This window comes from Gorilla gorilla, chromosome 1 (genome assembly GCF_029281585.2).
Source record: "Gorilla gorilla gorilla isolate KB3781 chromosome 1, NHGRI_mGorGor1-v2.1_pri, whole genome shotgun sequence".
Lineage (NCBI taxonomy): Eukaryota > Metazoa > Chordata > Mammalia > Primates > Hominidae > Gorilla > Gorilla gorilla.
The window spans coordinates 162,003,364-162,030,192 of NC_073224.2; the positions used below are offsets into that span (position 1 = coordinate 162,003,364).

Sequence of the window (26,829 nt, forward strand, 5' to 3'; positions counted from 1 at the left end):
AAGCTGAGTTTTATGTGTTTTCATTGATCTTGTTCTTTATTCCTTGTCAGGTTACTTTTAATAACATTGTGTTGTAATTGGAATAAATTATTAATACTTTTAACATCTTATTATGTGTGTGTGTACATACACTTTATAGGTTACTAATCAGGAAAAAGTCTTGGCTAGGTCTTAATACAGTCTTTAAATCATTGCCTTTAAGTGGGCTTAAAGTTTTTCAAAAATGTTCTTTTTGTAATTCTGGAATCGAATCAAGATTATGCCTAAATCTTTACCTTCCTTAGCTAAAGCACTGTGGATTTGGGGTTGATTCTGTTTTTTTACTAATAATGATGCTCTAGAACTAAAAGTTAATGATTAATTATAAGGCAAAAAGAAAAGAGCGTTCTTTTTTTTTTTCTAATTGCAGAGTAGTTTCCTGACACTACTAAATATTTTAAATAAAACAGGAATAATTCTGACCCTCTGTGCTTTTGTCTTATAACCTGTACTTACAGTGGATGTAATTTTATATTAAAATTTAGGGGTTTTTTTTTAGGTCAACAAGGGCAGACACAAGATTATTCAAAGGCTTGGGAGAAATATTACAAGAAGCAAGATACTGTTTTTATTAGAAATGAGATGTTGGGCTTATAATTGTGGTTACAGCAACAAAGTTCTTTTTTTTTTTCAAAGGTCAGGCAGTTCCTGCTCCGACTGGGGCTCCTCCAGGTGGTCAGCCAGATTATAGTGCAGCCTGGGCTGAGTATTATAGACAACAAGCAGCCTATTATGCCCAGACAAGTCCCCAGGGAATGCCACAGCATCCTCCAGCACCTCAGGTATAATGTAATTGCTAATTTGTTGATTTCTACTCCAGTCTGTTTTCTGCATGTTTACTGTTTGTCTGTTTGGGAGTGTTTGCCTTTTAAATTTTTATCTGGCAAAGTATAATAACTATTTAAATGAAGTACTACGGTGTATTGTTTGGGTTTTTTTGTTTGTTTTTTTATAATGCTTTCCAGCATCTGTGTGGTGAATATTTCTGCAATGCCTTTGATTTTAAAAATAAATTTTCTTCCCCCAGGGATTTGCAAATCATGCAAGAAGCCACCACCATTTATATTAACCACTTTTTCTTTCTTAAAGGATTCACTCCTGAATTAGCTCCATTTCAAGGATTTTCTTTAACTTTTTGTGTATTTCTTATGTATCTCTTCTGCACAGGGCCAATAATAAGAAGTGGACAATACAGTATTTGCTTCATTGTGTGGGGGAAAAAAACCTTTGTTAAATATATGGATGCAGACGACTTGATGAAGATCTTAATTTTGTTTTTGGTTTAAAATAGTGTTTCTTTTTTTTTTTTTTTTTTGAAAATGTACAAAATATCTATCACTACTGATAGGAGGTTAATATTTCTGTGTAGAAATGAAAATTGGTTTGTTTTTAGTATTTAGTGTAGATGTACACATTCCAGCAAATGTATTTGCAATTATGTGGTTGATGCTTTGTGATATAAATGTACTTTTTCAATGTATACTTTCACTTTTAAAATGCCTGTTTTGTGCTTTACAATAAATGATATGAAACCTCCTGTGTCGGTAAGTTGGATATGTGGGTATTTAAAGGATTCATAATTTCTTAGCAATGATAAATTAAGATACATATACACAAATATATAAGCTTTCCCCATGAAATATTGAGTTTTTAAACACTGGCATGTTTTTCCCCCCTTGCAGTATAGTGGTAGATTGGAGGATCTTTTCCATTTATTGTATTTGGCTCTTTCAGCACAAGTAATCCTGATATCTTCATTTTTTTTCCTTCTGTTTGATTAAAAACTGCATGTGTGTACAATGATCTTTTGGCATACTTCCATTGCATTAACAGTGAAATTTCCTTTTATACATGACCACTGTTTCAGACCTGTACTGCTGCTATAACAGTTAACCTTTCTGTTCTTAATTTGATAATACTTGATTTCCAAGACTGTTTCGGCATAACTAATTTTAAACAGTTTTCAGATAGTGAATATGAGTAGTCTAATAAGAACAGTTTTTTTTCCATGTGAAGCAACTCTTTCAATGTATATAATGTTAGTGTGTTTCTTTCTAAATTTAGGATAGAAAAGTGAATAGTGTGCAAAAAGTATAGCTACATTGCATCTGCCATTGAAACATAAATGGGGTATGGAAACGTTCAAGCTTTTTTTTTTCTTTATGCAGTATAGATAAGCTTTGTTTTGTAAATGCACAAGTCCAATCATTGAATCAACTTAATTTTTTTATGTACTTGAAGTCATTTTATTACTCTTTAACACTCATGCTGAAGTTCTGATATTTTGTTGAAATCCATTGTTTTACTCTTTGCATATTTGTTGGCTCTTTGCATATTAATATATTAGACTACATGCAAATACAGTCTGTCTTGCCATTGTCTGTTGAAGTGCAGGTTTGATCCAGCCAGTATAGAACTAGCTCTGTAGGGGTGAGGAGGACTGTGCTGTGTATCATCCTTGATTGTGTTCCTTCAAGGAGCATTGCACTGTAAGTACATCAGAATGACAAATTGATGAACTGCAACAGTATCTTTTTGTCAATGTTCCACATAATGCAAATGCCATACGTTGTGTGAATATTATGTTGGAATACAGTGCTGATATCTTGGAAAACCATAACTGCTTCTTAATTTAACATAGAATAATACATAGTTCTGTATTTTTTTTAAAGTGAGCTTAATGGGTAAGTATTTTTTATATGCTTTAGCTATAGCTAAAGAAAACTGATACTTAACAAAGTTGAATAGTATTCACTGGTGCTCCTAAAATACTGTTTTTCAGTGTAAAATATGCATATCTTCTATATTTAATATGAAAGTCTTGAAATGTATCAGACAGAAGGGGATTTCAGTTTGCAAATAATGAGCAATGTAGCAATTTTAACACATTTCATAAATATATATTTTGTCATTGGTGGAGAGCACCATTTGTTGTTTTGAATATACTTTAAAGGAAGAGGTACAAGGACATAAATGTTGAGATTACCTACAGGATGGAAATAGCAGTACAGTTCATTGTAGATATTTTGAAATGTTTTTGATTGTTTTATATAACCTAGAGTGACTTCCCTTACCCTTATTTAGATCTGGATATATAGTTCTAGTATGAAGTTTAATAGTTAAGGAGTTAGCTATTTGTTATCTTTAAGAGTAGGGTATTGACGTGAACAATTGCAGTATTTTGCATGATACTGTTTTATAGATGACCTTTTAGGAAAGTGGTGCATTTATTAAATGAACTGAAGAAGTAGTTCAGTTGAATTCAGTATCATAACTCACAAATTGGAGGCTGTTGATTTTGATTCATTTAAGGTTTAAAATCTTTATTAATTGCAAACAGTGCAATTATTTATACTTCACAGTGCCTTCCCAGACCTTCCACCTTAGGTTCTGCTGCAAAAAGCACCAGGTAAGCACAACCTAAGGACATATATAAATAAATATTTCAGTACATTAATGTTGTCCCTGTGAGGTTTTTGTGGTTGTGTATTCAAAGGCAATCTGCTACTGCTTCCCCAAAATGTATTTTGTTATTTTATGCTACTATCTTAGTGGAAAGTCTGTAAGTTGTTAAAGCAACTGTTTACATTTCTGGGTAATGTTTTTTATTTTACTTTTTTTTTTTTATTAAGACAAGAAAATGATGAGTAGATTGCTGCAGTAATTGAACTACATCCAAATCTTTTTGTATTTTTTCCCCAAATATAGAAGTGTTAATATTAAGAAAGGACAGTTACACAGTTCTCAAGATTTAGGAAATCACTTGTTTAGAAACTTCAACAGCCTTCACAATCTGTTTTATATGATGGACAGAAAATTTCTATGCCCTCCAAAATTATAATTTCTTTATTTTTTTCTTATTCTTAAACTATAATAATTCAGTAAGGATATTATGGGTTAGAATTTTATTATGATTTTTTTCTTAGACAAAAGTTATATGCTGAAGAAGGAAAAAGTTATAAGGCAGTATGTTTTGATAAAAGGCATGTGCATCAGTGAAATGTTAACTGTATAGCAAATAACCTTTCATAATCTGTAGCAATCAGTATTTTTCTGATTTAATAATATTTTAATAACTGACGCTGCATTTATTTAATTTTTTTGCCAGTTTAAAATGTTTGTGTGTTTTTCTAGATGATTTTAACTGGTACATATTTTGAGTTAAGATGAATGTATGAAAGCAGCATCTTATCAGTTTTGTTTATTCGATTTCTAAAATGTGCTGATCCTTTTAAAACTCCTGCTTATCTCTGCAACAAAGAAAAATATTCAAAAATACTGCCTTCATTTTCACACACAGTGCTGAAGATGCTGCAAGCACCAAATCATAGCTCATAAAATCAGGTCCTGAGATAGTTACCCATAAAGAGGAATCCTTTGAGTGTATGCCATTGGTGAGCCGATGAGCATGGACCATAGAAGGGCTCAATGTAGAAGGTAAAATTGGCAAATCATAATTGAGAAATATGAAATGTATTCCCATACATAATATGGTATAGGGTGTAATGTACCTGCTTTTGATCACTTTTCATTTTAAAGTGCTATTCACTTGATCTTAAATGTTCCATGAACTGTTAAATTTCTTAAGTTACATAGTTACTACACCACATTTATGTGTATGTTATGTTTTAATAGTCAATGATAGGTATGTACGATTGATAATATAAAGGGGCTCATTGAAACTTGAGAGCCTGTCGAGTTTTGGTTAGTTGTAGATTGCATTTTTATAACAAAAAAATACAGATAGATTGATGATAATAGAAATTGGGGCATTGTTTCTGTCTCATGAGAATTCTTTTATTCATTACCATAAGCCTTCACTGATACTATAAGCATTATTTTGAATGACGCTGATCTTAAGTCTGAAATAAATGGAAAGCAGAAAAGGTGAGCCAGTTGATTTTAATGCATTGGATATTAGTGTTAGAAACAATGTATAGTTTAGATTGAAATTGAACTGACTTATTTAGCACTTAAACAAAAATTTGACAATGTTTTTAGTTTTTTTTAAGACAGCTTAGTGTGGTGATACTTAGAATTCTATGGTTTGATGTTTCTTTTAGAAATGAGAAGTATAGTTTTATTTTTTAATATCAAAAATGGTTTTAATACTAAAACTAGTAATTTGATACTAGTTGTTTATAAACATTGTAAAATATATCTTTTAAATTATCTTGGTAGTTAATTCATAAGGGTGGGTTTGGGTAGGAATAGCAGAGTACTTTCAGAGGGAAAGGGGAGTCATTCAGAAGTGATAGCATTTTATTTGTTTGAATAGTCTGCCAGTAAAATCAGCTGTACTTAGAAAGTTATCTGTTGTGTAGAATAATGATGTAGAGTTTACTAATCAGTGAGGATGTCTTGTTTTTATTTTCTGCAAACTCTGCCTCACTTTAAAATGCATTATAACAATACCTAATTAAAGATAATTTTGGCTCTGAAAGTTACCTTATTTTTTGTTGAGTTAGTGACTTCATTTTTCTTGCCACAATATAAGCTTTTGAGGGATTTTTAAAAATTGGTGCTTTTAATAAGCAAATAAATCCCAGGGTTTTATTTTCTTCGGTGATACCCCTATAGAAACTCTTAAATGTATTTGCGCATATATATATATTTTTTCTTATGCATGCTCGATGCATTTTCGTCCTGAGAAAAATGTTCTCTACAGAAACTACCCGTGTGTAAAAAGAAGATTGGCTTAAAATGGCTACTGTGATGGGAACAGTGTCTTAGGGAGATGCAGCTTGGACTTGAGGTAAATTGAATACTTTACAACTGTGGTTTAGAGTTTGCTTTAATGACATTGTATGTAAAAGGTCACATGATTGCTGTAATTTTGTATTCATTATGGTTTCCTCAATAAATGTACATTGATGAATATTATAAGGGAGTGCTTTGTGTTTTTTATACATGTATTACATGGTAAAATTTTCTACTTGACTGGGTTTTTATGTTTACTGTGAGAAAAGATGATTTTAAAAAGTTTTAATGATAAAAGGGTAACATCTGGTTGCACAAGTCTTAAAATACAGAAAGACTTTTAAATACAGAAGTTACTTTATTTGGGTTCATGTTGTAAAATAAAATTGTCTTCCAGAAAATTAAAATATAAAACAACTTAATAGAACGTAATAGCTAATTATTTACAAACTCATTTTAAAGACTAGAATTTTAAATCGAAGGTTGTGCCACTTTTTCCCTAAGTCTGATACACTTAGATCTTGAAGCCTTCGACTATGTTGAAAGTGTTTTCTCTTGCGTGAACTATTAATACAAAGTTTTTTCATTAAAATATAATTTGTTCAGGCAAGATCACAACATAAATTTGCTTTATAAATTTAATATATATTACATACGTTTGAAAAATAACATGTTTAATATCCTCAACACTCAACACTGTATAGCCATTCTTTAAGTCCTTTAATTTTTGTTTTTCTCCATGCTCCTCCCCTTTTCCTCTGAAAGGAGTGACAGTTTTCCCTACCCCGCTCCAATCCCAATATATCTGCTTCAGAAAGACTTTGAAACTACAACAACCAAAATGGTGTACTACTAAAGAAAAAGTCCACTCAAATTGATAGGTTCCAAATTAATTATCTCAGCTATTTCAGCCTAATTTTAGGTGTAAAAAGCTCAGAAATGACATTCCTTCATGCAAAATAATGTATTCTACTTAGGTTTGTGTGGGTTTTTTTGTTTTTGTTTTTTAAACATAGTTGCTGTAAACGTCTATGGGAAATACAGTCTTTATAATAGGTTCTGATAGAATAATTGAGTAATTCCCCCCCATAAGTACATTTTATTGACTGTTACTGCATAATAGGCGATAAATCTGATGCTTATTTGGAAAAGAAGTAGGCATTCTTTAGATGAGCTGTGCTTTGAAGACTGTTATGAAAAGGAATAAGAAGTCAGCATAGTGGCACTCCTGGTTTCCTTTTTTGGCCCCGCCACAGAAAAGATGGATGTAGTAAGAAAGTTGGAGTGAAAGAGAAAGTTCCAGGGAGAGGGGAGGGGAGCTAGTAGTCATCAGCTAAAAAAGAGAAGAAGAAAAGTGATTTTAAGGAAAAAAAAATTACTAGAATGAAAGATAAAAAGAGTGATTAATTCTTACTTTCAATGGTAAGAATACAGGTACTAGCTGCAGATCCTTTATTGTTGACTGCTTTACACATATACTCTCCTCCATCTTCTGGGAAAGTTTCTGGTAAGTAAAGGCAGTAAGTTTCTCCCCTTTCAATATATTGATAGTCTTCTCCATCCTGCAGTATTTCTCCTTCAAACCACCATGTAATTTCTGGTTTGGGTTCTCCTGTTACTTTAACCGTAAATCTGACTGGCTCACTGTCTACAACTGATGTGTTTTTAAGAGGCTTCTTGAACCATGGAGCTCCTGATCTGGTTTGCTCTTCATCTTCAGTAGTGGAGCCATTCATGATGCTACCTTCTTCCTCCTCCTCCTCTTCTCTTTTCTATATTAAAATAAATGCATTCAGGTTGGCATTTATAGTATTTTCAGGGCAGCGATTTAGTAACAATTTTGAAATGAAATTTTTTTTTAAGTAAAGAACATACAAGTGTGCCTACTACAAAGTGTACTTAACAGTACATTCCAGTGACTTGAAAGAAAACCATTAAAACATTTTTTTAACCTACCTAATTATAAAACTATGGGTTTTAAGAGGCATCTTTGGAAAATAAAGGATACATAAGCCTGGTACCTTTTGTAGTGCTGCATCAATTTCCCTTTGTTCAAACTGCATGCGTAGTAACTTTTGTTCTTCAATTCTTCTTTGTTCTTCTTCTTCTCTTGCCTTAGCCATTTGTTCAAATCTAGCTTTCATATTCACTTTGTGAGTAAATGGAGCCTCGCTTTTTCTTGCAGGCCTAACATCAACATCATCTTCCTGCAAGAAAGTGGGCCAAGATTAACAATTGCTTGCCTTCTAAAAACAAAGAAGCGTTACTAGTTCTAAAGGTGTTTAGAAGCACAAAATGATTAACATGTTTATAATGCATATTTTTGCTACACTGCAGACACTCAGATTTTTTCTAACTCTCCAGTTCAGGAAAAGTGATAGATACATTTATGAAGCATTCTCTTAGTTATAGGCTTTTTCTCCAAATGTAAAGATCACAATATCACTGGGATCCCAGCCTGTTTGTCCTGCCAACTCCGCTTGGTTTTGATAGCACTTAACTGAAAAAGGTCAGAATACTATACATTCTAAATAATTGTTAAAAGTACTCCCTTGATTCCTGTAAGTCCATACGATTCCCTACTGCATAATAAATCTGTTCTTTCTCACTTAATGATTTTCCTTCTTTACCCTTCTTAGAACTATGTCCCTAATGAATTCCATCCAAATAATGTATTGATGGTGAAATGGCAGGGGAAGGGTGTTTACAAGTAGAAAAACAGAGACAACTGTTGAAAGAGGCAATGGCTGAAACATGGGGAAATCACTAAGTAAAATATGTTTGAGTCATCTGAGGGGTGAATTGGAAGGGCGAAATGCTAATAAGGGAGTGATTTAAGAGCAGAGTCTGTCAAATACTGTGTCTAGGAAAATAATAATTTGGTAATGATAAGGTCTTCTAGAGCAGTTTTGGTGGAGTTGGGTTAATGTGGGTAGTTAATTCATGGTTTCTAAAGTACTTCAGTTGTTGACTTTTGGTTTCTAACTACCTAGGCATTTGTGGATCTAGTTGGAAATCTCACCATTTATATTTCATAGTACTATGAGGAAATTGCTCCAGATTGCCACATCCAACTAAAGGGAAATTTGAAACAAGCAGTTTAATTGCCTATATAAGAAAAATCTTGGTTCGGGTGTTTCACTTCAGTTTGAGGTGTTGCACCTCACACCTCGTACCTTGTACCTGCCTCATTTCCGATGAAAGGAGTAGAAGGAGGTTAAAGTAGTTGCATGGTTTTTCTGGTTCTGCATTAGATTTTTTATTTGATGTTGGAAAATCATGGGACATCAGACAACCTGCTACCTGATGCATAAATTCTATTTTGTGCCATTATTTACCTTCAGTTGATAAATATAATGCCTGACTATGGTTGTTGCTAATGAATGAATGAATAGCATTTTTTGAAAAATTATTATTATACATAAAAGACTAAGAAAAATACATGTTAAACCATGATTCGCTTACTGTAGTTTTATCTCAACAGACTTCTGAGACTTAAATTTAAAAAGGACCTCTTTGTTCACAGTATACACTTTTTTTGTTGTTTACCAAATGAACCTTTAAGATGGAATATATCAGCAGGTACAATAATTGCTATTCTGAGTCCCTCCCAGTTAATAACTTGCCTTTCAGATTTTAGCCTGTTTATGCAAATTCATAACTATTCATTTAGCTGCCTCAAACCTGCATTTAGAAAATAAATTTGAGTAACTAAAATAATTTCTCTTGAGCTGAAAACTTATGCACAGTTCTTCAGTCAAGTACAATTGTCAACTTTTCTTGAGCTCCTAAAAAGCCAGGTTAAAACATGTTTCTGGGAAAGAAATCTAAGATAGTAATATAAGTGGTATTCTGTAGGTACATTCTTTATAGGGCATTGGTACTCTCAGCCCATGAATATTAAAGTCAGCAGTTAGGCAGTGTATTTTCCTTGAGATACAATGGGGCATTAAGGTAGTTTTGGAGTAGACTTTATTGGAAAATCTAACTAGAAATTCAAATGTTATATAAGGCATTTAAGTACCAAATGAGGGGTACATGTTTAAGTGCTACAGGAGCTGGGATGGAATTCTTTGATTAGGTAAGGTTATGTAAATGAGTTGAGCCTTGAAAGAATATAAACATTTTGAAGACACATTGAACATTGATATTTCTCGCTGTGTCACCCAGGCTGGAGCGCAGTGGCGTGATCTCGGCTCACTGCAACCCCTGCCTCCCGGGTTCAAGCCGTTCTCCTGCCTCAACCTCCTGTGTAGCTGGGATTATAGGCGTCTGCCACCACGCCCGGCTAATTTTTGTATTTTTAGTAGAGACAGGGTTTCGCCATGTTGGCCAGGCTGATCTCGAACTCCTGACCTCAGGTGATCCGCCTGCCTCTGCCTCCCAAAGTGCTGGGAATTACAGGCGTAAACCACCGCACTCAGCCGCTAACAAGTTTTTAAATACGATTTCAGTCATCTTTAAGCCAGAAAGATATGATAGGAGGGACTTCATTGTCCTCCAGAGGAAATTCCATTCAGGATATTCTGATAGGGTATAAAAGTTCAGCCATGTCCTAATACCACATCCATGTATACTAGAGAGCCAGTAATAGCAAAAACAAGAAGTCACCTGTCTTTTGTTATTACCTACATATTTTGTAGGTATAGGTATGACTGCTAAGGTTTCACTACCATTAACAAAAGGAAGCAAGTGCATGCTGATTGAACTTTTCTTTACCTTCCATGTTACACCTATAAAGACTGATGTTTGGCCAGTCATCCACTAAATATTGGTGTTCTCCAGGGTTTAATTCACTTTCAACAATTAACTTTATAAGCAGCTTTATCTACTTGTACTTTCCAGTGCTGTCTGTAAAAGTTAGAATCTGCTTGCCTCTCACCTTAGTTCAGGACCTTTGTTAGACTGCCTTTACCTTCCTTATCCAAATATCACTCAAACTTTACATGCCAAAACTATTCACCCCAACTCCCCAGACCTGATTTTCTCTATAGCATCATCTAGTTATCCTGAAGTAATGGTAGCCCCCTCCGCAACCAACTGCCCAAAAAGCAACCTATAACCCTTTTTTGTTTGTTTAACTCCTATCCATACCAGAGTCTAACCTAGTTTTGTTATTTAGGTCTGTTTTTCTCTCTTGGCCCCAACTTCATGCCTGTCTTCCAGTTCATCCTCCATGGTCCCAGAATTCTTGCATAAACATAAATATTTTATTACTCTGACCTAAAAAGTTATTAACATTGTTGCCCAGATCATAGATCCTGCAAGGTTTAAAAAGACCTTCATTAACTAGCCACAACCTATTTTTACAACTTTGTATCCTATCACTTATTCTGTGAACCTTGCCTTGTAGTCCTTTGAACCTGTTTTCGTTCCCCAGATACATTTTTACAACCTCTGAGTTAATCTGGAAGGCTTCTCCTCTATCTGGAATGTCTCTTCTCTTTACCTGCAACTTTTATTCAGCCTTCACACTCACCTTAAATGTCACCTTCTTGGCCCTGTTAAACATATCCTAGGTATATTGACCACCCAATTTGATTCTGTAATAACTTCTATTATAGTACTTAGAATAATTAGAATTTTCTTCATCATACGTCATTAGACTGAACTTTTTTTTTTCTTTTTTTTTGAGACAGTCTTGCTCTGTCGCCAGGCTGGAGTGCAGTCTCAGCCTCCTGAGTAGCTGGGACTACAGACCCGTGCCACCACACCCAGCTAATTTTTGTATTTTTAGTAGAGACGGGGTTTCACCATGTTGGCCAGGATGGTCTCGATCTCTTGACCTGGTGATCCGCCCGCCTCAGCCTCCCAAAGTGCCAGGATTACAGGTGTGAGCCACCGCACCCGGCTGTAGACTAAACTTCTTAAATGCATATTATATCCACATATATATCCCCAAAACAACAGATCCAACATGTTAAAAATGTTCAACATTTTCTAGATGTTAAAAAATAGAAATGGTGTTTGCTTTTGGCAATGTTGAAAAGGTTTATCTACAACTAACCCAGGCCTTAGGCTTGTATGTCACAGAAGCTTAGATGCATATCAAATTGGTTGATGTTTCACAGCATCTCCATTTGTGTCAAATAGTTTATGGAACCTCTTTTCCTTCCAAACTCTAGTCTGGTTTCCCGTATTGTTACTGTATACCCTGTCGCTATGATTCCTTCCTCTTTCTTCCTCTCCATCACCATCCCCAAGTCCTGCCAGTTTTGACTCCTGCATACTTATCTGTCCTTTCCATACCAGCCCTAGTTCAAATCCTCAGGCCGCCTCTGACCACGCTGTACAAAACAGTAACACATACTCTTATTTCCCTTACTCTGCTTTATTAATCTTAATAGCTTTCGTTTGTTAACCACCTGATAATTGTTTTCCATCCCTCCCAATCCCCAACCCATCTATTAGATTCTAAACACTATATGAACAGGGACTGTAAGTTTAGTTACTGATGTCTTGTGTCCAAAGCAGTCCCTGGAACATAGTAGTCATTCAAATAATTTATTTTTATTTTTTATTTTTATTTTTTTGAGACGGAGTCTCGCTCTGTCGCCAAGGCTGGAGTGCAGTGGTGCGATCTCAGCTCACTGCAGTCTCCACCTCCCAGGTTCAAGCAATACTCCTGCCTCAGCCTCCCTAGTAGCTGGGATTATAGGCACCCGCCATTATGCCCGGCTAATTTTTGTATTTTTGTAGAGACAGGGTTTCACTATATTGGCCAGACTGGTCTTGAACTCCTGACCTCAGGTGATCCACCCGCCTCGGCCTCCCAAAGTGCTTGGGATTACAGGCGTGAGCCACCGCGCCTGGCCTCACATAATTTTTTTAATGCATGTATCTAAGACCATATAGCTTCAGCATGATCCAGCTATATAGACAATATCTGTCTGACAATATCCATGCTTTACTGTGTTAGAGACAGGGTCTTGCTCTGACCCCCAGGCTGGAGTGCAGTGGTGCAATCACAGTTCACTGCAGCCTCAACCACCCAGGCTCAATCAGTCCTCCCACCTCAGCCTCCCAAGTAGCTGGGACTACAGACATGCACCACCATGCTCGGATAATTTGTATTTTTTGTACAGATACGGTTTTGCCATGTTGCCCAGGCTGGTCTTGAAATGGCTCGGCCTCCCAAAGTGCTGAGACTACAGGTGTGAGCCACTGTGCCCAGACAATATCCATGTTTTAAAAATCCCTTCACGTGGGGGGGTCAGCCCCCCGCCCGGCCAGCCGCCCCGTCCGGGAGGGAGGTGGGGGGGTCAGCCCCCTGCCCGGCCAGCTGCCCCGTCCGGGAGGGAGGTGGGGGGGTTAGCCCCCCGCCTGGCCAGCCGCCCCGTCCGGGAGGTGAGGGGCGCCTCTGCCCGGCCGCCCCTACTGGGAAGTGAGGAGCCCCTCTGCCCGGCCAGCCGCTCCGTCCGGGAGGGAGGTGGGGGGGGTCAGCCCCCCGCCCGGCCAGCCGCCCCGTCTGGGAGGGAGGTGGGGGGGTCAGCCCCCCGCCTGGCCAGCCGCCCCATCCGGGAGGTGAGGGGCGCCTCTGCCCGTCCGCCCCTACTGGGAAGTGAGGAGCCCCTCTGCCCGGCCACCACCCCTTCTGGGAGGTGTACCCAACAGCTCATTGAGAACGGGCCATGATGACAATGGCGGTTTTGTGGAATAGAAAGAGGGGAAAGGTGGGGAAAAGATTGAGAAATCGGATGGTTGCAGTGTCTGTGTAGAAAGCGGTAGACATGGGAGACTTTTCATTTTGTTCTGTACTAAGAAAAATTCTTCTGCCTTGGGATCCTGTTGATCTGTGACCTTACCCCCAACCCTGTGCTCTCTGAAACATGTGCTGTGTCCACTCAGGGTTGAATGGATTAAGGGCGGTGCAAGATGTGCTTTGTTAAACAGATGCTTGAAGGCAGCATGCTCGTTAAGAGTCATCGCCACTCCCTAATCTCAAGTACCCAGGGACACAAACACTGCAGAAGGCCCGCAGGGTCCTCTGCCTAGGAAAACCAGAGAACTTTGTTCACTTGTTTATCTGTTGACCTTCCCTCCACTATTGTCCTGTAACCCTGCCAAATCCCCCTCTGCGAGAAACACCCAAGAATGATCAATAAAAAAATAAAAAATAAAAAATAAAAAAAAAAGCATCAGCACGAAAAGAAAAATAAAAAAAAAATAAATAAAAATCCCTTCACATGGCATCTAAGACTCCATGATCATCTCAATTATGCTTGCATCTTCATTTTGCTGTCCTTTGCACTCGTGCCTGCCTCAATAATAATGAATTGCTTATAGTCCCAATAATTGGCACATAGTTTCTTCATTCTATCCTTTTATTCAGTCTCCTCTGAAGGCCCTCCCAAATTCCCATACCTGTTTTGCTAGCTGAATATTTGATCAAAATGTATTTCTAGAATATAGGTTAAATTCTGTTAAATCTTATAGGATGGCAATTCTGGTAGAAAAAAAAATTTCTAGATCTCATTTAAACTAGTATTCATAATCACAGAAATAGTCAAGCTAGAAGGGATATTGCAGGTCAGTGATTGCCTCTTTATTTTATGTTTGAAGATAATTCAGATTCATGTCATCAGAATTCTCATTTAGGCTCTTCCACACTGAATTACTACTGTAACTTCGAGCAAATACTAGAGGCTTTATGGGTTTCATCTAAAAAATTATGAATAATCTGGAGTTTAACTTGAATATACACTGGTTCTACTGACTCAACTAAAACATATGCCAAAAAATATATTATTTTAGTTGTATCTTTTTTTGTAGAGATGGGGTTTCACTATGTTACCCAGGCTAGCCTAGAACTCCTGGATCATGTGATCCTCCCTCCTTGGCCTCCCAAAGTGCTGGGATTATAGGCGTGAGCCACCACGCCCAGCCAAAAAATATTTTTGAACATTTTTGCTAGAGTGAACCATTTGACATTCACTATAGGTTTTAACACTGATAAAGGTGATTTTGAAACAATGCTAGTCTTTCAAAGTCTAAGATCTACATGTGTTTTGCTATTTACTTCCCAGATTACTGTATATGCCAATGATTAATTTTAAGTACTAAAACTTATTTCAAAGCCAATGTTACTTCTGTTAAATTTATTATCATTACTGTACCATAACTATGTTAAATACAAAGGTAATATACCTCATGAAAATTTTCAGCTTCTCGCTCTTTAATTTCAAGGTCAATTGCTCTCCTTCTTGCTCGCTCTTCTTCTATTTTTTTCTGTATTTCTTTTTCAGACAACTGTCCAATTTTTTCAAACTTGCTTTTTAGGTTTTTAGCTTGAATAGAGCCACTCCTTTTTAATTTGATCAGTTCTTCATATTCTCTGCTCAATCCAAAGGTTTCATTTTCTTCCTCTTCCTTCAAAAAAAAAATTAATAAGTTTGTTGCTGCTGTTTTTGAGAGAGTCTCACTATGTTGCCAAGGCTGGCCTTGAATTCCTGTGTTGAAGCAATCCTCCTGCCTCAGCTTCCCAAGGAGCTGGGACTACAGGCACATGCCACCATGCGTGACTCAAAAAAAAAAGATTGAATATCAGCATATTAGTTTGTACAAGAAACCATCCAAAAAATGTGCACTGTTTCTTATTTGAAACCAAAAATACAGTTTAACCTCTTCTCTAAATGCAGGGTCCAAATTTACTAACTCAAAATGGTGCTACAAATTTAAGGCATTATTGAAAACATTCTACTTAAAATATTCTCATTAGGAAATACGGCTAAAATCCTCTGACATTCCTTGATAACTTGCTAAAACTAAAATATTCATGACAAGATTAGCTTTTTCTAGGAGTTGTAGGAAGATCTTTGTTAGGGGAAGGCAAAAAATAATTGAAAGAACACTAGGCTGGGTGCAGTGGCTCACACCTGTAATCCCAGCACTTAGGGAGGCCGAGGTAGGCAGATCACCTGAGGTCGGGAGTTCGAGACCAGCCTGGACAACATGGTGAAACCCCCTTTCTACTAAAAATACAAAAATTAGCTGGGCATGGTGGCTTGTGCCTGTAATCCCAGCTACTTGGGAGGCTGAGGTGGAGGTTGTAGTGAGCCGAGATTGTGCCACTGCACTCCAGGCTGGGTGACACAGCAAGACTTTGTCTCAAACAAACAAAAAAGAACACTGGACTAGAAGTCATATGAGTTCTAGTCCTGGCTCTGACACTGTGCAGGCTTTAGCCCAGTTACTTACCCACTGTATGATTTTCTTCATCTCTAAATAGAGCCAGAGTATCTAAAATTTTTCCTACTTTTGATTTTATGGTAGTCTTATAAAGTTAAACATCACTCTTAATACTCAAGTTAATAATTAAGCATTTCTGGAGATATAGTCTGGTAAAATATCTACATTTCTCTACATATCACTTGTATCCTCAATTATATATTCCACCAGCAAAGACAGAAAAGGAGTCAACTGGCCAGGCACAGTGGTTCACACCTGTACTCCCAACACTTTGGGAAGCCAAGGTGAGAGGATCACTTGAGCCCAGGAGTTCAAGGCCAGCCTGGGCAACAGAGCGAGACATCATCTCTACAAACAATTCACCAGGTCTACAGCCATTCCACCCTGAATGTGCTGATTGTGTCTGATCTTCGAAAAAATTCACTGGGTGTGGTGGTGTGTGCCTGTAGTCCCAGCTACTTGGGAGGCTGAGGCAGGAAGATCACTTGAGCCTAGGAGTTTGAGATTACAGTGAGCTATGAGTGCACCACTGCACTCCAGCCTGATAGAGTGAGCTGCGTTTTAAGAAGAAAAAAAAAGGAGTCAATCATAATTGGGCTCCAGTTCTTTGTTTGTTTGAGACACAGTCTCACTCTGTCACCTAGGCTGGAGGGCAACGGCACTATCTTAGCTCGCTACAACCTCCCCTTCCCAGGTTCAAGCGATTCTCCTGCCTCGGCCTCCCTGGTAGCTGGAATTACAGGTGTGTGCCACCACACCTACCCAGCTGATTTTTTTTTCCTTTTTTTTCCTTTTTTTCTTTTTTTTTTTTTTTTTAGTAGAGACGGGGTTTTGCCATGTTGGCCAGGCTGGTCTCAAATTCCTGACCTCAAGTGATCTGCCCCGCCTTGGTCTCCCAAAGTGCTGGGGCTACAGGCATGAGCCACTGCGCCTGGCTGGCTCCAGTTCTTTATACCATTTTGTCTTGTTTTTTGTTTTGTTTTTTTGTTTGTTTGTTTTTTGAGTCTCGCTCTGTATCCCAGGCTGGAGTGCAGTGGTGCAATCTCGGCTCACCACAAGCTCTGCCTCCCAGGTTCACGCCATTCTCCTGCCTCAGCCTCCCAAATAGCTGGGACCACAGGCGCCTGCCACCATGCCCGGCTAATTTTTTGTATTTTTTTTAGCTGAAACGGGGTTTCACCATGTTAGCCAGGATGGTCTTGATCTCCTGACCTCGTGATCTGCCCGCCTCAGCCTCCCAACATGCTGGGATTACAGGCATGAGCCACCGCGCCCGGCCCATCTTCTTTTATTCAGATTCTTTTCCCCTGACTTTTCACAATCTATTATTACTAGTCATTTGTAATATTTACCAAACCCTAATACCACCATAATGGAATGGTAAACTACTACAGGTATTCCTGGTATACTTTTCCTGGAGAAGACTTAAAGTTCTACACACAGTTTTAAAAGGTGGAGGCAGAGGGTGTCACAGTCTGGGATGATATGACATGAAGGTTAATTTCTTGACTCAACCAAGGGGTAAGAGAAAACATTCCTTTATACTATTTCCACTTTTTGGACTATGTGGGGTGAAAATACACAACTCATAAGAAACCTAGACCTTGGAATATTTTCCTACAGCACATTCCTGGTATTTATTTATACATTTATATTTATATTCTCAGGGTCCACTAGATAATTTGCCAGCCACACCTGGGGCAGAGAAGTAAAACTTCCCTTCCCACGTGCCTACTGCCCCAACCCATAAAAAACAGGCACCTTCCAAGAGATTGCAACCTCTGTGTAGGAACTCACTCGGTTCCTAGGTCATAAGTTGGTGAGAGGACCCCTCCAAGTTGCCTGCCAAACATGCCATAGCATTGCCAGTCCAAGTCATGAGGCTACATCTTAGACCCTGACCCTGTTCATGTGTGTGGCCTGGCCCCTGGCAGGGGCCAAGGCTGATGGTGAATACACGCCCCCATTCTACCTTTCTCTTCTGCTGCCCACGCAACCTGGGCCACCCAGAGGGATGGCAGCAGAGTCCGAAGAGGGAAGAAGGTTAGGCAGGGCCCTGGGAAGGGGGCTGATGAAAACCCATTCCAGGGAGGCAGGAAGACAGCGTAAAGCTCTAGTGAGCAAAAGCTCCTATATAGGGCATGCTTCATCGTCCAATCAGCTTTCACTTATATACAACACACAAATTCAAAGGTAAAATTAAGAATTTCAAGACAGTGGCTGGGCATGATGGCTAATGCCTGTAATCCCAGAACTGTGGAAGGCTCAGGTCAGAGGATCGCTTGCCAGAAGTTCGAGACCAGCCTGGGCAATAAAGTGCAATCACCCCATCTTTAGAAAAGAAAACAAAAAGGCCGGGTGTGGTGGCTCATGCCTGTAATAACCAGCACTTTGGGAGGCCGAGGTGGGCGGATCACCTGAAGTCAGGAGTTCGAGATCAGCCTGGCTGACATGGTGAAACCCCATCTCTACCAAAAATACAAAAATTAGCCGGGCATCGTGGCACATACGTGTAATCCCAGTTACTCGGGAGGCTGAGGCAGGAGAATTGCTTGCACCTGGGAGGTGGAGGTTGCAATGAACCAAGATTGTGCCATTGCACTCCAGCCTGGGCGACAGAGCAAGACTCCATCTCAAAAAAAAAAAAAAAATTAAAAATTAGCCAGACATGGTGCTGCATGCACCTAAAGTCCCAGCTACACAGAAGGCTGAGACATGAGGATCACTTGAGCACGGGAGGTCGAGGCTGCAGTGAGCCATGTTCACACCACAAAAAGAATTTGAATACAGTAACCTCAGCATTAAACCCCAAATGCAGGGCCTTCTGAACATGGCGTCTTGTGAGTGCACAAGGTGCATGCCCATGAAGCTGGCACTGTATAGTCTATATATAATATATGTATTGAATATATGCATATTTATGAACTACAAAATATAAATAAACAGTAATAGCTCAGTCACTTGCAAACCTACATACTTTTTTATTAAACTAGCAAGGAAGGAGTAGTTAAAGCAGACTAGAAAGTACACATAATTGTGCAGACGCCTGTACCATGTAAGCACCTCATAATACTATGTCGACTATCCTAAAGGTGAATAATAATACAAAGTTATTATAAGGTGATATAAGTAAAATATTTAGCTTAATAAATATGGGGAATATAGATATTTCTTAAAATCTTACCTCTCCCATTTCCTGTCTCAGTTGTTCAAATTCTTGTTTCTCCATTTCTAGCTTATGCTTCCGTTCCTCCTCTGTTCGTCGTTTTTCTTCTTCCATTTTTTGTTTTAATAATTCTTCAAAATTAATTTCCAGTTTTCCCGGTGTAAGAGATTCTTGAGAGATTGTCTTATACATCTCTGGGGAGTCATCATCTACTACCTATTTAAAATAATTATTTTATCACTCTGGCCAGAATTATACATACTAAAAAGGGACTATTTCTTGAAGAAACTGGGATTTCTTTTTGTTTGTTTGTTTTTAGTTTTAGTTTTTGTTTTTTGAGATGGAGTTTCACTCTTATTGCCCAGGCTGGAGTGCAATGGTGTGATCTCAGCTCACTGCAACCTCTGCCGCCCAGATTCAAGCGATTATCCTGCCTCAGCCTCCCAAGTAGCTGGGATTACAGGCATGCGCCACCACGCCCACCTAATTTTGTATTTTTAGTAGAGACGGGGTTTCTCCATGTTGGTCAGGCTGGTCTCGAACTCCCGACAGGTGATCCGTCTGCCTTGGCCTCCCAAAGTGCTGGGATTACAGGCGTGAACCACGAACCCGGCCAGATTTCTTAAATAGGTTTCACATTGAACAAAAAACAAGGGGACTTAACAGTAAACAAGGAAGTCTCAACACAGTGTTCAAAAATAAATAAATAAAAGGGAAGAATTATTAGAAAATGTAAGACCGAGGTATTTTGTGGTTATGAAGGAAATGGTAACCATCTATTCTCCATTACAGTGAAGACAAAGAAATAATTTATTCATACCATGAGTCCTTTAAATTAGACATTAAGATTTCCTAATTTGAGAACATTTTTTAATTGGATTGAAACGACTCTCCATGTTGGTAATTAAAGCATTTAAGTTAATCATGATTTTGTCTGAATGAATTAGATAACCCATCATGATCTCTTCATAATCAGGCAAAAATCATTCTTAGTGCTATGAGTTTATTGTTTATTTGCTGTCTGGCTAATTTTAAAGAAATAATAATAGTTAATACTTGGAGCTGCCAAGTACAGTCATAAGCACTTTACATGTATTAATTTATTTAATCCTATGACCCTATGAAGTAGTTACTAATATCCTCATTTTACAGAGAAAGAAACTGAGGCACTGAAAAGTAATTGTCTAAAGTCAACACAAATACTATGTGGCAAAGCTGGGATTCAAACTTCAAAATCTTTCTAATAAGATTATAGGCCGGGCACAGTGGCTCATGCCTGTAATCCCAGCACTTTGGGAGGCCAAGGCAGGTGGATCATGAGGTCAGGAGTTCGAGACCAGCCTGACCAACATGGTGAAACCCCGTCTCTACTAAAAATACAAAAATTAGCCAGGTGTGGTGGTGGGCGCCTGTAATCCCAGCTACTGGGGAGGCTGAGGCAGGAGAATCACTTGAACCCAGGAGGTGGAAGTTGCAGTGAGCCGAGATTGCACCATTGTACTCCAGCCTGGGTGACAGTGAGACTCCATCTCAAAAAAAAAAACAAAAGATTATAGGCCGGCGCGGTATAACATAACCCTCTGGCCTGAACTGTGACTCTGTGGTTGAAATACACACAGGGGAATGAGAGAGGCAAGGGGTATTATTCATTTGCTCCAAGTTTTATCAGGGTAATCCAGGCTTCACCACAGAACTATTTCAACTCAGAAACAATGTTTAAGTGGTTTACAATTCAAAGATTGCCTGAAATTTTTAAATTTTATATATGCATGAACTAAGCTATAGTATGAAATTACAATACTTATTCCTGGATAAATTACAATACTTATTTGTGGATAAGAAAACAATATAAATGTAAGAGGAAGGTTTTCTCTCTTCTCTTTAGAAATGTCTTTAGGAAACTTGGTTTTGTTTTAATGCAGTTTTCTCGCCTGCATTTTTTCCGCTAGTGAATCATGGTAAAAAGGCAGTATTGGCCTACAAATCTGCCCCAAGGACTAGGTCTAGTAATCTTCACATTTACTTCTCTTCTACCGCTTCTTTTTTTTTTTTTTTTTTTTTGAGACGGAGTCTCACTCTGTCCCCCAGGCTGGAGTGCAGTGGCGAGATCTTGGCTCACTGCAAACTCCGCCTCCCAGGTTCATGCCATTCTCCTGCCTCAGCCTCTGAGTAGCTGGGACTACAGGTGCCCGCCAACACGCCCGGCTAATTTTATTTTTTTTGTATTTTTAGTAGAGACAGGGTTTCAACATGTTAGCCAGGATGGTCTCAATCTCCTGACCTCGTGATCCGCCCGCCTCGGCCTCCCAAAGTGCTGGGATTACAGGCGTGAGCCACCGCGCCCGGCTTCTTCTACCGCTTCTAAACCTGCTTATTCTCCAAAAATTAAGTGCATTCTCAACGTCTGTAGGACTTCTATGTAGAAACCATTTATGTATCAGGGATTACCTACTGCATGTAAGATTTCAATATCACTTGTTCCATCAACATTTATTGGAGGTCTGCTACGCTAGGCATTGTGCCACATGTTTGATGAACAGTCTTGGCCTCATGGAGTGGAAAAGACAGCCATAAGTGGTAACAATACAGGATTAGCGCTATGATAGAAGAGTACTAAATGCTGTAAGAATTCATGGAAGGTGTTTATTATCAGGAAAGGCTTTCCAGAGGAAATGGAAAGTTATGAATTGGAGTTAGCAGAGCATAGGGAAAGGAGTGAGGGACATCTTTCAGACAGTGTGAAGGCTGAGTCTCACTTTGAAGAAATACAAACAAATTCAGCATATTTGGAACAAAGAGCAGATTCAGGAAGAATCAAGAAATGAAACGGGAGCAATATACAAGAGCAAGACTATAAAGAAATTTGTTTTAGAAGTTTTTGGATTTTTGCTTAAGAAAAGTGGGGAAATATTAAGCAAAACAGTAACAAAACACAATCAAAATTTCTTTCTTTTTAAAGATCACTCCTGGCCTTACAGGAAAGAATAGGTTACAGGTAAGAAAGCAAGTTAATGAGGAGTTGGCCCCAGGCAAGTTGTAACAGTAACTTGGATTATAGTAGTGGCGGTGAAAATGGGGGGAAAACTGACAGATTTCATAGTGATTTAGGAGGTAGAATGAATGAGACTTAGTGACTGGTTGGACATCAGGCATGAATAAGAAGATGGAAGTGTTTCAGGCTTCCACGTTTCTGATTTGAGTATCTGTGTGAGCAATAAAGCCAAATAAACACTTGGACATATGTGTGTGATGCTAACCCATACAGAGGAAGAAAACCAGGTTACGATATCACCAAAGCTAATTACAGTGTTTCAAGAAGGAGATGCAGTGCTCTAGTCTCAAATTGCTTCAAAATTGTTTGTCAGATAACTGTACATTGTACAAACATAAAACTGGTATAGGAAGTACAGTCATAACCTTGTGACAGTTAAGTTAGGTATCAATTTCCAGGAGTGATGAGTGAGCATTTTGGAGAGAGAAATAATTCTGATTAAATGACTCAGGTCATTTAATATATAGTAGGTGGGATGAAAACTGAAAGAAGGAAAGGAAGGAAATAAAGGAATGGAGGAGGAAAAAAGGGAGTGTGGGAAGGAGGTGGCGAAAGAATGGAGAGGAAGAAAGAAAAGTTGAGGGAGGAAACTCCCTACTTCTTCTTCTTCCTTGGATACTTAGTTCTGGAAAACATGCCTTCCCAGAGAAGGGAGATAATATTCCATCCTTTGTGCCAAGCATGGCAATTTAAAGCAGAATCTTCTGAACACCAAATTGAAGCAAATACCTTCAACCAACTGGTGTTATTCCATGGGAGACTTTAAAACATATTTGCCATTTCTACTCTTGGCACAGATTCCAGAAATAATAGGGTATTCTCTAAAGTCTAATGATTCTATTAACATATTCTCAAAGGTGAATTCTAATAGCATTCTCCAGTTAGCTTCTGTCTTACCATATTTCTCCTTGCTTCAGCAAACGCCTTCTTTTCTTCCTCTATTCTCCTTCTGGCTTCTTCTTCTGCTTTCCTTTTTTCATCTTCTCTTCTTTGCCTTTCCATTTCTTCAAAACTGAGTTTGAGTTTACCAGGGCGGTACCCTTTAAAAATTTTTGCTGTGTCTTGGTTTTCCTCTTCTTCATTTACCTAACCAAATAAACAATTCATTACTAAGAATTGAGGTTCATCAGAAAAAGGAATGAATTATCAATCAAAAGGCACAGAATTAGCCACTATCACACAGGAGTTTCAATGCCCTTAATATACTTGACGTAAATCCCCTTCCTTTTTAATGTCTTCTATGATAAAATATTCAAATTTGGAGAAATTCCATATAAAGATGTACTCAGGTTAAATAAAACTTCTCAAGTAAGCCAAATTTCTATAGATCAAATTGAATATTAAAACATTTTTAGCCAGGTGTTGTGGTGGCTAACGCCTGTAATTCCAGAACTTTAGGAGGCAGGAGGATCACTTGAACCCAGGAGTTCAAGATCGGCCTGGGCAACATAGCAAGACTTCGTCTCTACTAAAAACCAAAAAACACATTATAGCCAGTGTGGTGGTGTGTGCCTGTAGTCCCAGCTACTCGAGAAGCTGATGTGGGAGGATCCCTTGAGCCCAGTAGGTTGAGGCTGCAGTGAGGGGTTACTGTTGAGTATTAACTTTCCCAGAACAAATATAAAATGCGTATGTGTGTACTATAATTGGGGTTCAAGTATATCTACACAGAATCTCTTTGGTAGTAAAATAAGGTTCTCATTTTGTAATTTTTGTAGTTTTTTTTTTTACTGTAAACTATGGTACCTTATACTAATCAGATAAAAGATTATTATCTAGAACTATTTTATGTAAAATTCCAGCTTTATGATTTTATCATTAGTTTTAATTTATTATTAAATTTACTGTAATATCAATTGAAATGTATTATTTATTTAACAATACTATTTCTTTATTAAGTTGACCACCAGAAATATCTAAAATGTGCAGATATTATGCAGCTATACCCGAGTAATAACATTTTCAAATAAATGTCTAGAAAATTAAATTTTTATATATATAATTATTAGAACATCATTCAAGAAAGCTGATCAAGAAAGTTCTGTAACTTTAAAATTACAAATATTCCATTTTTAGATCCTTTTTTTTTTTTTTGAGACAGGGTCTCACTCTGTCACCCAGGCTGGAGTCCAGTGGCTCATTCATAGTTCACCGTAGCCTTGATTTCCCGGGCTCAAGCAATCCTCTCGCCTCAGCACCTGGGGAGCTTGGACTACAGGTCTGTGCCACCACACCTGGCTAATTTTTGTATTTGTTTTTGTAGAGACATGGTTTCCACATGTTGCTCAGGCTGGTCTCAAACTCCTGGGCTCAAGGGATCTGCCTGCCTCAGCCTCCCAAAGTGCTGAGATTACAGGCATGAGCCACCATGCCTGGCCCATTTTTAAATCTTAAAACAAGGTTTGGAATCAGTGTTTTCTTATTTCAATTTTACTTTCTGTTGATAAATCTATTAATACCATAGTAATAATTAACATTTTCAAAGAACTTAGTATATGTAACAAACACCATTTTAAGTGCTTCCTAGATATTAACTCGTTTAACCATTTAAGAAATAGGCACTGAAAAAAAATCCAAGTCATTGTGGAAGTTAAAAAAAAAAAAGAAGTAGGCACTTTCATTTTTACCATTTTAAAAATAAAGAAACTAAGAGCGATTTAATTAATTAACACAGCGAGAGATTAAAACAGTTGTCCATGGTTACACAGTTAGTAAATGGCTATCTGAATCTAGAAAATCTGGCTCCACAATCCATGCTCTTAACCACATTACACACACACACACACACACACACACAGACACACACACACACACAGAGGCATGCACACAAATAGGCACACACATACACTTAATAGGGCAAACTGCATATTCCACTGTAAACTGTTATTTTGATATGTTCAAACAGTTGAAAAACTGGACTGCTGAGGACAAGTTTACACCTATAATCAGTCCCGCACCCATGTCATTAAGTCCTTTGCAGATTGAACTAACAGATGAAGGAAACCAGGTTCATTGAGTAATTATTTTGCATATTTATACATTAATAACAATGTATAAAAATAAAAATTTAAAGCATATTGGGTAAAATGCCCCAGAGTGGAAACTGGAAAACAGTATGGATTTTTTTTTTGAGACAGTCTCATTCTGTTACCCAGGCTGGAGTGCAATGGCGCGATCTCAGCTCACTGCAACCTCCATCGCCTAAGTTCAAGTGATTCTCGTGCCTTAGCCTCCCAAGCAGCTGGGATTACAGGGATTTCATAGTGTTGGCCAGGCTGGTTTCAAACTCCTGACCTCAGGTGATCTACCCACCTTGGCCTCCCAAGGTGCTGGGATTACAGGCATGAGCCACCGTGCCTAGCCTAGATGTATTTTATATATGAAATATGAATACAATTAGAAAATTAGCCCTTCTATATGTAAAATCTCTTTGAATTTGTAGTAGTAAACCTTATCTAAAGTCGGCTAACTTCATTAATATTAATTGTAAGATTTAAATATGTAGATTTACCATTTGCCGCCTTGCTTCTTCAAAAGCACGCTTCTCTTCTTCTAAACGTTTTCTTGCTTCCTCTTCAGCTTGCTTCTTTCGGTTTTCTTGTCTTTGTCGCTCCAGTTCTTCAAAAGTTAGTTTCAATTTTCCAGGAGATAGTGATTCTTTTTTTGCTTCACTTTCTATTTCATCATCCTAAGAAAACATTATGAAAACCCACCTTTTAGTCATAAAGGAAAATGCTGCTAACTTAAACTGCCTTGATTTGTTTCTTAGAAAACAAACAAAAATTTACCATAACTAATGAAAGACACTTTGCTTCCTTGAGAGATCGTCGTTGTTCTTCATATCTTATTCTTTTATCTTCCTCGTACTTGATCCTTTCTTTCTCTTCACGTTCTTTTTCTAGATCCTCAAAATTCTTTTTCATTTTTCCAGATGTTTTATATGATTTGACAGGTACCACAGTTATAAGTAGTGAATCATCTCCTTCCTATTTTATAAAATAGATAATTAGCATATTTCTTCTTAATCAAAATTGGGTTTCATGGGACTTTACCTCCATCATAGGTGAATTTCATTACATTGTCATCAATGTTATTATGAAGAACAATTTTTTTACAGATTATTATTAAATATCTCCTACTCTAAATTCTTTGTGCATTATGAGTTAATCTTACTGAAATCCATTGCTGACGAGGTTCAAGAAGCATTCTATTTCCTAGAAGATGGAGTTAATACAGCTGTTTGGATAACGAAACTGCAGTGACATTGCCTGAATTAAGCTATTTGTGCACTAATCCACAAAGTGTGCATGTGAATATACTCTAAATCAATTTGATGGTGGATAGATTCAGTTTAAACAAAAAAAAGTTTCTTCATATGATTTTTCTCTCTATGCAAGCTTTTAAATAATGAAACCAGTATTTAGTGAGAAAAAAACACAGTATTTCCAAGTGATTTATTAAACATTTATATATATTATAGATAAAACTCTCTGGTATTTGATTGTATTAAAATATTTTAAAATTATTATTTAATTCATTTTAATTATATAATCTGTTGTTGCCTCTGACTTTTTTAAAAACTAAGAAGAGTTATGAAATGAAACACATGGCCCTGAGATAAAATTGCTCCCAATTTATGGGCTGTAGTTTTGGGCACACCATCAAATTGAAAGATTTTTAACTT

General features: G+C 37.7%; 2 protein-coding genes across 21 annotated transcripts in view; one reads left to right on the forward strand and one right to left on the reverse strand.

Moving 5' to 3' along the window:
* Positions 1–5,925, forward strand: part of FUBP1 (far upstream element binding protein 1) — a 35,588-nt gene extending 29,663 nt beyond the window's left edge. For 7 of the 16 annotated variants that reach the window (XM_055351080.2, XM_055351074.2, XM_004026012.5 and 4 more), the window contains 2 exons: positions 676–821; positions 1,207–1,575. In XM_055351080.2, the coding sequence (XP_055207055.1) occupies positions 676–821; positions 1,207–1,215 (155 nt within the window). In that variant the 3' untranslated portion in view covers positions 1,216–1,575. Of the gene's footprint in view, positions 1–675; positions 822–1,206; positions 1,576–3,401; positions 3,449–4,339 lie in introns of those variants that run through there. The other 9 variants (XM_055351018.2, XM_055351028.2, XM_019020197.4 and 6 more) reach the window with 2 other exon arrangements.
* A 152-nt stretch (positions 5,926–6,077) lies between these two features.
* NEXN (nexilin F-actin binding protein) overlaps positions 6,078–26,829 on the reverse strand; it is a 33,677-nt gene continuing 12,925 nt past the window's right edge. For 3 of the 5 annotated variants that reach the window (XM_063702936.1, XM_063702926.1, XM_063702950.1), the window contains 8 exons: positions 25,934–26,131; positions 25,657–25,833; positions 23,043–23,231; positions 19,112–19,309; positions 14,887–15,108; positions 7,761–7,946; positions 7,154–7,511; positions 6,078–7,072 (listed from right to left, as the gene is read on the reverse strand). In XM_063702936.1, the coding sequence (XP_063559006.1) occupies positions 7,059–7,072; positions 7,154–7,511; positions 7,761–7,946; positions 14,887–15,108; positions 19,112–19,309; positions 23,043–23,231; positions 25,657–25,833; positions 25,934–26,131 (1,542 nt within the window). In that variant the 3' untranslated portion in view covers positions 6,078–7,058. Of the gene's footprint in view, positions 7,512–7,760; positions 7,947–14,886; positions 15,109–19,111; positions 19,310–23,042; positions 23,232–25,656; positions 25,834–25,933; positions 26,132–26,829 lie in introns of all 5 variants that reach the window. The other 2 variants (XM_063702964.1, XM_063702928.1) reach the window with 2 other exon arrangements.